The sequence below is a fragment of the Ranitomeya imitator genome, chromosome 8 (assembly GCF_032444005.1).
Source record: "Ranitomeya imitator isolate aRanImi1 chromosome 8, aRanImi1.pri, whole genome shotgun sequence".
NCBI classification, from domain to species: domain Eukaryota; kingdom Metazoa; phylum Chordata; class Amphibia; order Anura; family Dendrobatidae; genus Ranitomeya; species Ranitomeya imitator.
Genome location: NC_091289.1, coordinates 197802191 through 197819547, shown reverse-complemented (window position 1 = coordinate 197819547; position 17357 = coordinate 197802191). Strand labels below are relative to the sequence as shown.

Here is a 17357-nt window from a genome sequence, read left to right as displayed (position 1 = left end):
CATCTCCTCCATTGCTGGGGTCCGCTTATAGCGCACATCACTTGGATGTTATCCGAGTGGTGTGCGCTGTCTCACTCGCACCCATAGGTTTATATGGAGGCGAGAGAGCCGAGAGTTTTCCTCGGTCCGTGACAATCGCAGTATGCTGACCGAGGAAAACGGCCGACAAAAAGTCGGCTGCTGGGAGCGGCACCATATGCTAACATTGGTCCGAGTGCAATGCGATTTTTTATCGCATTGCACTCGGCCGTATTACGGTCTAGTGTGACCCCGGCCTAAGAGTCACAATCCTCAAGAACACAAAAAAGAATCTGGTTAGAAATTATGTAATTTTTAATCTTAGAGCCCCGGACTCTCGCTCCCACGTAATCTAAATGTGGCAGTGTTTTTGTCGCCTGCATTTTACAATTCAAGCCACGTGGGTTCGTGAATTCTCGTGCCCCCTGTGCGCTTAAAGACGCTCTTGATCTGTGCATTTTTATATGCGTTTTTTTTCACTTTAAGATTCTATGTGGAAAATTAAGGGTATGTGCACACGTCAGGATTTCTGGCAGAAATTTTCCTGACAAAAACCTGACATTTCTGCCCGAAATCCGCAAGCGTTTTTTTTTCCTTTTTGATTAGTTTTTTCCAAATGCATAGAATAGCGGGAAAAACACAGAAAATCTGCAAAATTAATGAACATGCTGCTTTTTTTACCACAATGCGTTTTTGCGAAAAAAAAACGCATCATGTGCACAAAAATTGCAGAATGCATTCTAAATGATAGGATGCATATGTAGGCGTTTTCTAATGCGTTTTTATCGCTGAACGCATAACGTGTGCACATACCCTAAAACTACATGTAAAAATGCAGTAAAAAGCGCAGAATCCCAGATAATGGATACTTCAAATCTGCACCAAAAACAATGCAGTAATCATCGCAGATTACTATTGGCGCACACACCTGCTGAAGAAAAGCAGCAAAACAAGCAGCATTCACACAGTGGAAATTATGGGCTTCTACGATTTCTCATCCTAAAAAAAAAAACAATCTAATCAAATAAGTTTGGGAAACACAAAAATGCCATATGTGGGAGCCGACAAATCCATTATCACTGAAAATGAACCAGGTGTCGAGATTAAACAAATATTCACAGACAAATGTATTTACTAACAAAACCAATCGCACCCCACGAGGTTCTGTCCAACATCGCCGAAAACGATACAAGTGGGGAAATTGCTTAATTCTGGGTCTCCGGCTGCTAAAAGGCCCTTCTACAAGAACGCTCTGTCCGGAGCCGCGTCTCCCTCTACAGCACATCATTTCTCTGTAAACTAAAAATCACGATAATCAGCCCAAGGCCAAACCTGAAATTTAGAGTTGCAGATTAGAAACTGGATAGTTTACAGCAATCTATAACTTTGTCAAGCAAGAAGACGACGAGACAAGGCAGAAAACTGATCTACGTAGCACAAATTAAAAGGGTGGAACTATTATCGATGCAAATTACAGAAAGGTCGAGCAGCAGAACTCAGCCGTACGATACACTGACTAGAATTAAAAGACGAAAAACAAAAAATACAATAACCAAAAATAATTTAAAAAAAAATAAAATCACACAGTAATTGAAGCTGGAGCTTTCTTGGCTGCACAGCACAGCAGTGAAGATCTGTGACCTCCCCAGAACCAGTGACTGTGCGGAATCATAAATTATAGCGAGATTACAGCTCCGTGCAGCCACTGTATAATTGGTGAGTGGGGAGTGAGTCTTCTCGCAGATAGCAGCGAGGCCAGAGGTGATAGCAAACCATTGACACTTCAACAGCACAAACGCTTCTAGAAATCTACGAGTAAAAACATCTGGGTTCTTCTGTAAGAAAAGCAAAGAAATGCGGAAAACTTGCATTTTCTCCAAAAGGAAATAGGTCAAAAATAGACGTCAAAAATATCAAACACGTTTAAAAGGGGCAAAAAGCGCAAATTAGATGACACCTAGTACAGAAGAATTTAAAAAAATGTGCGCCCAAGTCTACGGAGCAGAGGACCATATACAATACAGTTTACCGACAGTCACGGCTGTCATCTAAAATCATTACACTGAGCGCACAACATCTGTCAGAAGGTGGAACCGGAGATCAAGGGCACATCTCTCGTCTTCAGATACAAGGCGTGACTTGCACACATTGTCAGGTCTTTACATCTATTACTCAGTATCAAGCTGAGCATCTTTTGTGCTGTGCTCACGTGTGAAAGTGTCATGGCGCACATCATTTCATGATCCGGAATGCCTGATCGGTTCATTTGCAAAAAATAATAATTGAAGAGATGAAATCGTTGACTTCTGTATCACCGTACTTCAATACTTCACTGAGGTTTGTTTTGTTTTTTTTACAAGATCTAAGCACATAAACATTTCTAGTTTTCAGGTGAAAGTAAGAGAAATAACTTCACAGTAATAAAAAAAGGCCAATAACAAAAAAGGAACTAGCTTTCCAAGTACTAAAAACAGACCAAAGAAAATGAAAAAAGAGACTTGGCTTTGAACAAGGTTTAGTGGAAAAATAAGTTTTGCTCATGGCAATTTTATTGTTAATATTTTTTCCCCTTATTTCTTTTACTTTTATGCTTTGTTCTATTTAATTTTGAATGATTTTCACTTTTAAACATTCAAAATTTTTCTTTAAGAATTAAAATATTTCCGTTTATAGGATTATACGCTAATGAATATAAAAGTAATAAAAACAAATTGGTAAAGAATAATAAATGTTGAATTTAGGATATTAACGTTCACATTTAACTACTTTTGTATCTCATGTGATTATATAATTTCACTTAGATAAAAACCAACCGTGACTATTAGTGATTCCAAATTATAATTTACACGAAACTTTACTGCGATCATTAATTTGTCTATAAAAGGCAAAACTAATGCAAAACAATAACTGAAAGATAGAGCTTTGACCCACACAATGCCAAAAGAATGAAGCTATAAGCAGAGCGGAGACACACGGATCTTACCTTGGGCTAAGTCCTGAAGGATGAACTCTAGAGAGTATCGGAGAATGAAGTTGTTATTCCACACATACAGCTGGTTGTCCCTGGGGTTGTAATCCACGGCGGCGATGTATTGATACTGATTGGGGAACGGAATATCAACAGCCTCTCCTCGGTTCAGCTTGGTGTTGAAGATGTAGTCAATTGCGTTCTTCCCGGTTTCACTCTCATTGTCTTGGTAGACGGAGCGCACCACATACAGGACCCCACAGATCATAAATGCATTGGAGGCCGCCCGTTTATCGTAAGAGGTTTCAAACGTTGCCTCAAACCGTAGGGTGTAGGGATTTAATTGGCTAATCACGATCATTCCATTGTTTTGCTCCGTTGCGTAGACTACCCACAAGCCATTTTCATCGACCGCCAAGTCGATATCAGTCTTCCCACCCCATCTATATGGAGATGTATCGTGGTAATTGGCATAATTTATAATCGCTTCCCCGCTCTTGATTCTAGTCCTCAGGTCAAATTTAACAATATTCCTTGTTCTTTCCTTGTTAAAAAACACTGCACCGTCGTAAACCACAAATCCAGTGCCGTCCACCCGGTTAGGAAGTTTGTAGGTTGTAGTCTGTCGGCCATTTTGAAAATCTTGCAATGAAGCGTATTCTATTAAGGTATCCGTACGATACGGAGTCCAGGGCATGAAATAAATTTTATCTGCAGCTTGGAGGGGGTCTTTGCACCAGGCACCTGCCTTCTGTTCAGCTTCAAAAATATATGGCGAGTCCACAACTCCTTTCAACACCCCAGGGCAAACAAAAACTAGTGAAAAGTAGAAAGAGGATTATTTCACAAAACAAATATTAACATAGTTTCTCTCTTAACTATGTCTAGTAGCAATATTTTCAATATTAAGTAAAAAAAAATAAAAACCAACAGAAACAAAAAGGTGAAATTTAAAAAACTGTAGATGAAGAATGTGACATTCATGGTGTTAAAATAAACGACTAATTTACATCGGATTACACTTTAGGGAAGTAAATCTTATGACTGTAATGAACCAGAAGAATGATTTTCATTTAGGCTGAAATCTGTCAGACAATGAAAAACCACACGCAATTTTATGCCAATAAAGCAAAATAACGTGGATGGTTTTCCATTGGTGCCTTAAAAAGATATGAACCGAGGGAAGAAAACAAAGCAAGAACATCTCCAAAAAATGAAGGAAAACAACATTTATACAGCAAAGATCGGGCTGGAAAAGTAAAAATATAAAATAAAGAATAATGAAAAATAAAGAAAAGAGGAAGAACCCCAACAGACAAATTGGAGTAATGGAGGAAACAAAGCCTGTACATGTGGCATGCTTGGGGAAAGAGTATAGGAAGCCAGGCAAGAAGTACATGACTAAAGAAACAGTAAAATAAAGGAAAAACAAAAATAAAATCACTTAGGGTTCAAGGAAGAGAGCAAGAAAACATTTCCCACAAGAAATGCAGAGACTGTGTCCCACCTATGTGACATATCCAGAACACTGTTTTATTAGCAGTCAACTTGTGTATGAAGTGTAGAAATGCAATCCTGCTGAATACAGAACGTCAGTGTTTAGGGATAAGGGGGATCGAGAAGGTTAACATCCATATGGCACATAACAGGGAGCTGGGGGTTCGGGCTGGAAGTATTTACCTTTTTGCTCCACTTCTATTTTAAGCATTGGAAGAGAAAGTGAAAAAGGGGTGCAAGGAGAAAAAAGAGAGATTAACATGAATGGACCATTTACTCGATAGCGCAATCAGTACACACACTAAAGTAGGGACACAGCATGAAATCCGCTAATTTGGATAAATGAAGAGACTGGAACACCTAGTGAAAGAAAGAGCTGTTATACGATCGGTGGTGATGGGGGCGAGGTAAGTTCTGACCAGCTTTCAATATGTGGGTGGGAGATGGGGAGGGAAAGACATGCATCTCCAAACCGCTAAGCCTCGCGTGAGAGGCCGAAAAATGGCCGACTTGTGCAAACAGCTCAACATGTAGACATCTACCGGATATTCAACATGTAGACATCTACCGCATATTCAACATGTAGACATCTACCGGATATTCAACATGTAGACATCTACCGGATATTCAACATGTAGACATCTACCGGATATTCAACCTGTAGACATCTACCGGATATTCAACCTGTAGACATCTACCGGATATTCAACCTGTAGACATCTACCGGATATTCAACATGTAGACATCTACCGGATATTCAACATGTAGACATCTACCGCATATTCAACATGTAGACATCTACCGGATATTCAACATGTAGACATCTACCGGATATTCAACATGTAGACATCTACCGGATATTCAACATGTAGACCTCTACCGGATATTCAACATGTAGACCTCTACCGGATATTCAACATGTAGACATCTACCGGATATTCAACATGAAGACATCTACCGGATATTCAACACTATAAGGCTAGTATCACACATTCAAGTTTCATGGCCCAAAAGTGAGCCGTGATGTACTGACCCGGCCAAGGGACTCCAGACCCGACCTCAGCCTCATGGGCCCAAGAGGCTGTGAAAATCTTCAAGAGACCTGTGGCCAGACTAAAAGTCATGTTCCACTCTTGGACATTGATACATGGATGGATTAAGGGGTAGTGTCTCTCCTTCTGGAGAGTGACATACTTGACATGTCAGTGTAAGGAGACTTATAGGCCATGCAACGCTCCTATCGGAAATTGAGCATGCAAATTGCCTCTTCAAAGAGGACGAGGACTTGAACTCATGTGGCAAGGCTTGTTAAAGGGTCAATATTGGCATTAAGGATTGCTACTTCCAATAGGTGGCAGTAGAGTTCTAGTTCTCTTCCTGTCTGAAGAGGTAATTTGTATACTCATATGGGCGAAACGCCTAAAAGGAATATTCTACTTATTCCCACTCTTAAAGTTAAAGCCTATTTGTATTTTCAATAAACACTACAAATTTCCATTTGGAATTCTCAAATATTCAGATTTAATTTTTCGATTTAGGCCTCTTTTTTTTTTTTGTTTCATTTTCACTAACAAAAAAAATCTGATCCCACTAAGGGACCATTCATATTCATCTGATACACCATGTGTCGTGCCGGACCCCTCCAAAGAGCCGGATCACAACACATTATTCAAGCAGATCCAACTGGTGAAAAAGCGGAGTGACTACTGAAGCCATTATGTGATCAGCTGGGGCACAGGAAAACTGATCTAGATGCCCCGGATACATGTGAACGGGCTTCAATCCAAAAGGTTTACTTGAAAGATTTTTTTTTCGTTTTTTTTTTTTTTTTTTGGATCACATTTTTTCTTATCAACACATTTTTATCTGTGGGGTGCAGGAACTAACCAGACGACTTAGGCCATGATCCGATGTGCATGTGCAATAGCAACTTCCTCTGATTATCGCATTTCTGCTTGAGGTTTTTTTTATGCATTTTCTTCTTTATCTGATGAACTTTTGGTACATATTTTAAGCAGAGCTTTTTGTTTTTGTTTTTAATTTTATATATATATATTATATATATATACATATATATATATATATATATACATATATATACACATATATTTTTTATATATATATATATATATATATATATATATATATATATATATATATATGTATATATGTATGTATGTATGTATGTATGCATGCATGCATGCATGCATGCATGCATGCATGTATATATATATATATATATATATATATATATATATATATATATACATACATACATACATACATACATACATACACACATACACATATATACGCGGCGTTTACACTGAAAGTGAACACGGCCTTAAGGTGTATCATTTATATAAATAAAAAGGAAAACTTGTACAATTAGGACACAATTTCCATTCAGATACCATGTTGTGTGTGGAAAAAAAAAAAAAAACAGTATTTGTTAAAAGGTTTTGTGGATCTGCGGAGAACGTGCCATCTGCATTACACGACCATGCTGGTTTGTGAACAAAAATAAACTGTGCTGTTAATTAGCGCGTGTACTACAACCCTTCTAAGGTTAGAACAAAACACATTCTTACATTTTTTGCTTTTACAGTCTGCATTGTATCTAAACATATAGGGAACACTAGTAAACCCATCTAACTACTGATACACATAGGGGAACACTAGTAAACCCATCTACGTAAGGGTACGTTCACATTCGTGTCTTTGGACGCAGCGTCGTCGCCGCAAAACAACGCATGCGTCCCTATCTTTAACATTGGGGACGCAAGGGCATGCGTTGTCATGCGTTTTGCGACGCACGCGTCGTTTCGATGCACCTGCCACGGCGCGGCAAACGCAACATGTTGGATATTTTCTGCGTCCTCAAGAGCACAAGAAGAGGATTCAGAGATCCTCCAAAAATTAGAAAAAACAGCAAAACGAGGCAGACATGCTTACCTGCCCAGGCCTCTAAACAAATGCACAATCAGGATGCAGTGGACCCATGTGGTTAAGATGGAGACAACACAGGTGCAGCATAACCGATGAGGCAGCCACTCTCAACCTACCAAACTAATGGAGGGGGTGGCTGCTTGGCACATTGCTGCACATAAAAGACTTGCATGTGGCGCTGTTCACACAATGGAGATGCACAGCATCCAGGCAGGCCTAGTAGTGACACCCTTCTATTAGATCAGGCGGGCCTGCCCAGCGCTATCCAAATGCACCCCATGTGAACAGACACCACAGTTTACAAGACAAAAATGGGCCCAACTGCACCCCGAAAACGCGGGTTACGAGCTTGCGTATTTTGGCCAAAGTATAAACTAATACCTCACAAAAAAAATGTATATTTTTTTTTTTGTGTGTGTTTTTTGCACTTTTTTTCGGGGTGCAGTTGGGCCCATTTTTGTCTTGTAAACTGTGGTGTCTGTTCACATGGGGTGCATTTGGATAGCGCTGGACAGGCCCGCCTGATCTAATAGAAGGGTGTCACTACTAGGCCTGCCTGGATGCTGTGCATCTCCATTGTGTGAACAGCGCCACATACAAGTCTTTTATGTGCAGCATTGTGCCAAGCAGCCACCCCCTCCATTAGTTTGGTAGGTTGAGAGTGGCTGCCTCATCGGTTATGCTGCACCTGTGTTGTCTCCATCTTAACCACATGGGTCCACTGCATCCTGATTGTGCATTTGTTTAGAGGCCTGGGCAGGTAAGCATGTCTGCCTCGTTTTGCTGTTTTTTCTATATTTTCTGCGTCCAAAATAAAAAAAAAAACGTATGTCGCACTTGCGTTGCATTTGCGTCGTCGATGCGTCAAAAACCCCATTGACGTGTATCGGCAACGCAGAAGACGTAAGTACTTGCGTTGTTGTGCATTGTATGACGCATGCGTTCTTGTATACACGGTGTCTAGACACTGAAAAGACCCTATATATATATATATAAAAAAGGTTGAACGCATGCGTCAAAAAAGCCTGCGTTTTACATGCGTGTTTCGTGCGTTGCGTCCGCGACGCTGCGTCCAAAGACGCGAATGTGAATGTAGCCTTAGTACTGATGCCCTAATGGCAGCACTGTGGTCGGAGACCAAAACCTTCATGGTCATATCTATATCTCTAGTTAACACTGCACAAAAATAGTTCATTAAAAAAAAAAAGTTAAATCTGTCATTTTCCATATTTCCAGTGCAATCTGAAATACTCCGGCATTATCACAGAGGAGCGGGTAAAGCCGCACCACTTATTTCAGGTGCCTTACATAAAGGATTACTATTTGTCATTTAAAAATCAATAAAATTGCACTTACGCTGCTGGGTGATATTTGAAATATTGCAGTTTTTATAAAATATTTTAAAATAATGTCTTGTACCCGCGCCCTGTAGTTTTGCTCTTAGGGTTAATGCAAGCGCTTGTAATATCAGAGCGACTCTGCACGTGCAAAGCACCTGCACATATTTTATTATGAGATTTATAGGAAAGCATGCTAATAGGCCACAGCAATGTTTTTAATATGGTTGGAACACATTAGCCAAAATGCACAGGGGCAATAAAAATAGATATAAAAAAATGAAAAAAAAATATAACCTATGCAGCTATGTAAATGTGTCACCAGAGCATAGGAAATGCTCAGAAAGAACATTCACAGCAACATGGATGAACGGATTTTCCTGCGGTGGTGATGTCACCATTCTTCTAATAAATTAATAACGCACATAGTCATGAACAATGGCTCTGACTGCAGCACCGCCGTCACCTCCGCAGGTAGGCGTCCGGCTCCGCACGTGATGCATTGTTGCCACGTCTCAAAATACAGCAAGAAACAGCGTCTGATATTCAGAGAGGAATAATATGAACTGATCATACTGATCATACAGATCTGACTTGGGGAGATCTTGCTACCTGTCACAATATTATTCACATGAAATAAATGCTAGATTTAGCAGGTTAACACATCACGCCGAGGCTCTGCGCTTCCGGGCTTGAATGAACTAGATTGCCACCATAAGATTTGCTGTTCTAGATATTGAAAGAAAATGTCTTCTCAGCTTTCAGTAGAAGAAAGGAGGAAAACAGAAATGACAAGGACTTGGACAGTGGCCAACGGGACAATAACCGGCTCCTAGATTTGGGGGCGATAATGAAAGGTTTGTAAACTTCTGTGATTCTACAAAATATTTACATTATTGAAAAGGACGACAGACAAGTTTTAGTCTGTGACCGACACAAAGCTTTAACAATCTGCTACTTAATTAAAAAAAAAGTGTGTCATTCTCTAATCGCCATATATGTGCTGGTATCATGGGGAACATAAGAGGTCGGCTGGACACTAACACTAAGACAGCTCGGTGCAGCATGGAGAGTGCACAACATAGCGTTAATCCTGATGAGAAATGAAGACAAGAATTTATCTCACTTGGGTTAATATATTTCAAATGCTATCTACACTACACAGATACTGTGTCATTTATATTAAAATATATATAACACATATACACACACATCTGAAATGTCTCATGTTTTACACTTGTGTAATGAAAGATTGCGTAACTTTCTGTATACTTTGTATAAGGCTTCTATTGTTACAACAGTCAAAGCTACTAGGACTAGATGCAAAATGGTTCTCACTAAAAATGCAATTTTCAGGGGCAAATTAGTACTGGTGCTTCACACAGAAAACGAAGACTTCTACATTGTAGCAACAACGCAGCTTCTTGGGGAGAAATAGACCATAATGGGTTAGTAATGTCAATCTCTCCTAATACTGGGCCAGGCAGTCAGGAATACGGGCAAACAAGACCCGGAAACCAGGTATCGAGGCGAGCCACGCCGGGCAGCCAGGGGTGCGGCGAGCCAGGAATTGGGGTGAGCCACGCCGGGCAGCCAGCTTTCTGGGTAAGCCAGATTGGGCAGGCAGGTTTGCAGCGAGCCAGGCCGGGCAGCCAGGGGTGCGGCGAGCCAGGAATTGGGGCGAGCCAGGCCGGGCAGCCAGCTTTCTGGGTAAGCAAGATTGGGCAGGCAGGTTAGCAGCGAGCCAGGACGGGCAGCCAGGTATGCGTGAGCCAGGCCAAGCAGTCAGCTATCTGGCAAGCCATGCCAGGTAGCCACATACAGTAGCCAGGTTGGGTAGCCAACTTTCTGTGTAAGCCAGCCAGCTATGTGGCGAGTCAGGCCGGGTAGCCACCTAACCATAGGGTCAGGCCAGGCAGCCAGCTTTCTGTGTAAGCTAGACCCAGCAGCCCAGTATGTGGCGAGCCAGGACGGATAGCCAGATATGTGATGAGGCAGGCTGGACAGTCAGGTATGTAGGAAGCCTGTCCGGGCTGCTAGGTGTGTGATGAACCAGGAAAGTCCAGGCAGCCACATATCTGGAGAGCTAGTCTGTGCAGACATACATCCAGAGAGCAATGCCAGAAAGTCAGGTGTCCGGAGAGTCAGGTCAAGCAGTCAGGCCAAGCAGCCAAGTATGGGGCAAGCGAGGCCAGGCAGCCAACCACGGAGCCATCTCATCAGCCTGCCACATGTTCTTTGCCACATATATATATAGTGTCGCAAAGAACGGAATATAGAAGAAATGGGAATGTGAATTTGTTTTAAAATATCATAGCTGAAGAAGCCAACTCAAACCTATGGAGGTAGGTACACGCAGTCCGTATTAGGCAGCGCTTTGGCCGCAGCACATGTCCGCTGCTTCCAAAGCGCTGCCGGCTTTTGTACGCAGGTGAATTCTCTGGGTTCACTGAACTGTGTGGAATCACCGCGTCCAATATATTGTATGGGTGAAATTTATCTTGCGGAGGCTGAGCGTCTCCACCAGATAAATAGACATGCTGCGGTCTGGAAAGATGCACCGCACGTCCGTCTCCACAGGTGATCGACAGGTGCCGGCGCACACATAGTGGAGATGGGATTTCTTGAAATCCCATTCACTATCCTGTAACATCTGGCCGCTGTGGGTTGGACGCTGTGGATGTACGTAGCGTCCAACCCGTGGCGTCTACTGACCGTGTGCACCTACCCTACAAAATAAAATCCTATTTAAAGCAAAAAAAATGATAAATCTTTGGTTCATTAAGTCTACTACCTCTTTTGCTTTTCACTTTGAGAATAAAACCTATTCCAGCGATTATTGTAATGAGCTCATTTCATGTCAGTTTGATGAATGTCCCGCGATATTAACAAACCCATGTATTCAATACTTCTAACGTATGTATGTAGGTGCGCACACATCCATAATAAAAAGGCGCCAGTAAAAAAAACATCCTATACTTGATCCATAAAAACACAAATCAAGAAGACTTAAAGGTCGGACTACATGGAGAAACATTTATTTTAACCATTGACTAGAATATTAGGGGAAACAAATGAAATGAACTGTTAATGTTGGGAAATTCACGCCACATCGAGGGGCTGAGGAGCAATTCATGGAAAGACTTATGGTGTGATCGGGGGACGCTCTTGTGTTAAAATGAGACGACACTTGCACAGATCAGCGAGGAAGGAACAGAATACATAAAAAAGAAAAGAAAAGAAAATCAGAAAAATGTGTGTGTGTGTAAACAAACATCTCTATGGCAACAGACTACAAACATGTCCTGCGTGGTCTGACCATGCCGGCAGTCTCACTTTACTCCTTACTTTTACTTCTTGTAAAATAACATACAAACATTCCGCAAGTTACTAGGAAGTAAATGACAACAAAAAGGACCGCAAAGCATGACATGAGAATCAGACTACAGGGTTTGTAGTCTGTTACCATAGTGACCATCAGATAAAATGGTCCTATAAATGGTTTATACAACGGAGGCAACTAAAAGGATACAACGTGAAGTCTATATATTCTGCAATTTAATGCAATCCGGGGGTTATCAGTCATTTCTAGTTGGATAGAGGCAGAGGTATTGTTCTTTGACCCTTGACAGTTTTGGTGCCATCATGGCTGGCATCCAGCTGGAAAGGACATTTGGGACGAACATGAAAGCTGCGCGAATGGGAATACTTATCGGCCGAGAGGATCTGATTGACAAAGCGGCTCTCCTACTGTCCTCTTCAGCTGGGTGATGACTGCACAATACACCTCTCCTTCCAATCACTTTTTGGGAAATTGTACATACTACGTTAACTCTTTGAGGCCAGATCTAGGTTTGCCTATCTGGGTTTTGTGTGTGACAACTGCCGCTGTGCGCGATTGTTATGGTTGCAAAACCTTCACTGGAGTTGACAACGCATACAAATGGATTCACTTATGCCCGCAGCTACAGAGTCGTTCTTGCGTCTAAACTTGATCTCTGTTTCTATAGTTCTGAGATACCTGCAAACAACACCTACTGTGGGAGGACATTATTAGACGCGCTGTACTACATGATGCGGGTTAGGACTACGCACATACAGCATATACATCAATTAACACAAGGGTGAAATCCACGAACAACGGATCCTTTGTACCGCCACTAGGAAAAAACATCCCGATTGCTAAAATAAAATTAGATGTGAAAGTTAATAGAACATCAACATAGAAATGGCTACAATATATCAATCCTTCATTTCTGTCTGTGCAATAGAACACTGCCCCTAGTGGTAGATATTCAGAGTCACCTGAGTAAATCATTTGTTATTCATTGTAGAATTTATCTTTTATTGCTTTATTGGTAAAGTGGTTTTATCAAAAGGTATTGGAGGCATCGATTGGAGGCATAATCAGTTTTTGGCCTTTCACAGAATCAATGACATCACTGAGGCTGCAAGACACGGTCACGGCGCTCAAAACTGTCGCTGCAGAGATTCTTCTCAAGAACGAGCAAAACTCATTTGCATTCTTTTCCCAAGGGGCATTGACTATAAAAATCCATAATGCGCGCTGGATCTTCTAAAAAAAAAACCCAAACAACTATTTATAAGACGGCAGTAATTTTTTTCACCTTTGCAAGCGATTCATTCTCTCCATAGGCATCGCTGCAATAGCGCCCCCCGCTGGAACCTTCCAAATATCTGATCAAACCCGCGATGTCTCAGAATCACTGAAGCAGATCTGATTTCTTAAAGGGGAACTGTCGATTTCATAATGACGGGGAAGAGCTCAGCGGAGTGCTGTCCCATCGATGCGGCTCCAGAAAGCAGTGAATGAACTTGTGAGCCTTTATACCGCTCGCTCCGCTCTCCGGGGATAAATCAGAAATCTAGTGATCAGCTGAGCGCTTCTGCTCCATTATTCTAAAAATAAAGTGATACCTGTTTTTATACAGTTTATTTTTTCATATATACCGTAATTATTCCTGGACTTTAGATCGAACCTTTATCTACTCCTATCTCTAACCTTACCCTGATTATGGTTAAAAGAAAAAAAAATTAGTAACATTTACAGTTTATTATAATGTTAGTGTTTTTGCTTCGTAAGTGGGTGCAGAGGAGGGACCTGCAGGAGAGCTCCGTGCCGGCTTTGTCATCTCAGTTGTTGACTATGCAGAGCGCAATAGTAGAGATGAGTTTGTCATCGGCTGTTGCACTCTACATAGGCGACAACTAATAAAGCTGATGGCATCATACTGAGAGCATTGTCAGCTCGATGACTGCCTATGCAGAGCACAGCAGCCAATGAGACATCTTGATTTCTGTTCACCTTTGGCCCTGACCTAGATGTCAAAACAAAATTTTGTGCCATCATAGAATTTGGCGCTTAGGTCAACTGATCCCGTTGTCTTCCCTCCCACACCACTGCTGATCAAATCTTCTGATGTGTCAAAAGTTTACGGAATGATATTTGCATTTTACCCATTTTTAGTACTTTACTACTTTCATTTCCTCAACAGAAGGCGCCAGCGCCGTGGTGTCAGGGCTAATGCCAAATCGACACACTGCAATAAACTGATACACTGCGTTCTAATTAATGCGGGGATGTCGGCAGGAGGACAGAACACAAAAATTCTAATTCCTGAGTATTTCTTTAAATGGCTTCTCAGTGATGTCAGTCATTGTGGTCAGGTTACAAACTAATTCAACCCCCAAACAGGACGCCAGCGACCTCCAATATGTTGACGTGTTATAAGCCTGGCGTTACTAGTAGCCGGCTTTGTATAGTTCTTTGCCGCTTATGCTGACATGTAACACTGCTTGGTCGAGCGTTTTATTACTGGACAGAACATTTCCTTAAAGCAACTTAAATTAGTTTCCTGTTATGGGAAAAAAAACATGAAATGTAATCAGAAGCTACAAGTATACATCGGCTAAATTAACAGGAAGCAGGCTGGATATCTTCAAACACATTCTCAAATACTGGCTAAAAGGAAACAAGATGACATTGCTACGTGAAGGAGAATAAATAAGGTCTTATAGCTTAAGACGTTAAAATAGGACAAGCGACAGGAAGAAATAACGCGGGTCTGCAGGGCTGAATCTAAGCTTTACCGTACATCCCCTTCTCATTATGTGGGCAGAAGATCAGAGATTCAAGTGACCAAGCTCTGCAACAAACCCAGCAAATATATATGCTGGATTGAAGTTCATTCTCTGTCCTCCGTAGTACATGCCTGCTCAAGGTAATCTTGCCTTGCGCAGGCGTGTACTATGGAGGACAGAGAATGAACTTCAATCCAATATTGCAGCCAGCATGCAGCCGGCGGGTAAGGAAAGGGTGAATCAAACACCCAAAAACCCCGCCTCCATGGCTGAAGATTGTTCCCTCCAAATTCAGGTGACAGTGTCCCTTTAAGACTAACCGAAGGCGAACAGAACGTAGGCTATGAATGGAACTAAAAAGAGACCAAATGCTAAGGATGGCGTTAAAGACAGGTGGGTTGCTAACGATGGGTTTTCAGACATTACCAGTAGTGATGAGCGAACGTGCTTGGATAAGGTGTTCCTTCCATCTACATCCTTCCAAGACCAAAAGGTTTTCCATCCCTTATTTCCATCTACATCATTTCTCTGGCAAAAGTTGTGAGGCTCCTTGTACATCAGATTGTTTTCCAATCACATCAATATTGACTGATGTTGGCAACTCTAACGTGTCCTAACAGTCTTTTCAGTGGTGATTAGTGAACGTGCAGATGCTATACGAGCATGCTCATTTGCTAACAGAGTCTTCGGCGTGCTTGAAAAATATGTTTGAGTCCCGGCAGCTGCATGTTTCACAACTGTTCGACAGCCGCAACACGTGCAGGGATTGCCTGTTTGTTAGTCACAAAGACATGCAGGTGTGGGGACTCGAACATATTTTTTCGAGCATGTCAAAGACACTGTTCGCACACCAACATGCTCGGATAACACCATCATGGCTCATCACTAATCACCACTGAAAAGACTGTTAGGACACGTTAGAGTTGCCATCATCATCATCAATATTGATGTGATTGGAAAACCATCTGATGTGCAAGGAGCCTCACAACGTTTGCCAGAGAAATGATGTAGATGGAAATAAGGGATGGAAAACATTTTTGCCTTCAGGAGACAAGTCACCGCCATGCCTTTCTGACAAAGGCTTTCAAAAATACAAATTGACCAAACGGATATCGGGGAGTCGGGGGAGATCGCTGTCTGTCAAGAGCGCTCTCATATTTGGCCAGCTTTAAGTGCATTCCAGCTAAGATCCACCCTGAAAATGGAATTCTACATTTTAGACAGATCAGCTTTTCAGGCTATGTTCATTTTTGCATCAGGGGCTCTATTAGATGCCTTTCTTGCCGATTGTGTTATTTGTTACAGAAACCTTTGAAGAACCAACAGACCCCAATATACTTGTAGGGGGTCCGGATGCCTATACTGGAGTCAGTCATGTGACAATTCCCGGTTGTGGCTTCTATAAATGTACCAGAAACCACAGCACAAGTGCATGCACATAATTCTTGGGTCCACCTGTGCAAAAAAAAAAAAAAAAGAGGAAAAAAAACTATCCGACCTGTGATGATTTCCTAGAATCAGTCCATGGCCCTTGGAACTTGGTGGCTAAGACCCATGAATTTTGTATGTTTGCCCATATTTTGTTTTTTTTCCCACCGGTTTCTACCACACTACAAACCATCATGTGTGTCTGGTGAAGGGAAACTAGATTGAGATGCAAGTGACCATTTTCACCATAAACAGGTTCCTCGTATCATGTTCTCATACACTTTATGCAGTATTAGCCCTCTGTGTCTGTACTGCTACATACTTAGGCAGTAACTGGTTCATGCAGCTTTAGGCTACGTTCACATTAGCGTTGCGCGCCGGTGCGTCGGCGACGCAAAGCGCGACGCACCAAAAACGCGCGCAAAAACGCTGCGTTTTGCGACGCGTGCGTTGTTTTTTGACGAAAATCGGACGCACGAAAAATGCAACTTGTTGCATTTTCGTGCGTCCGACGCTAGCGTCGAAAACGACGCACATGTCGAAAAACGCTAACAAAAAAACGCACGCGTCCCCTATGTTAAACATAGGGGCGCGTCGCCGCTGCGTCGCCAACGCAACAGCGACGCACATTAGCGTAACGCTAATGTGAACGTAGCCTTACATGAACACCCGAGCCTTACACTATGGCCGGTTCGAATAACTAAAACAATTGCCACCATCCACCTCTCGTGTCTCCCCTTTTCCTCATAGTTTGTAGCTTGCGAGCAGCAGGACCCTCATTCCTCCTGGTATCTGTTTTGAACTGTGTTTATTGTTATGCTGTAATGTCTATTGTCTGTACAAGTCCCCTCTATAATTTGTAAAGTGCTGCGGAATATGTTGGCGCTATATAAATAAAATTATTATTACTATTATTATTACACCATATGGTGGACTTGTTGGTGATATACAAGTAACAGGAAGCAAAGGAATAATACTGGAGGTGGGGGGAAAATCGGAAATTTAGGCAAAGTAATACACCCCCATGTCCTACTCACCCTCCCCATCGCTAGGTCCAT

At 41.8% G+C, this 17357-nt stretch overlaps 1 protein-coding gene across 20 annotated transcripts in view; it reads right to left on the bottom strand.

The window, feature by feature from the left end:
- ADGRL2 (adhesion G protein-coupled receptor L2) overlaps positions 1-17357 on the bottom strand; it is a 196076-nt gene that overhangs the window by 51859 nt on the left and 126860 nt on the right. For all 20 annotated transcript variants that reach the window (XM_069735780.1, XM_069735784.1, XM_069735781.1 and 17 more), the window contains one exon: positions 3002-3802. In XM_069735780.1, the coding sequence (XP_069591881.1) occupies positions 3002-3802 (801 nt within the window). The remainder of the gene's footprint in view (positions 1-3001; positions 3803-17357) is intronic.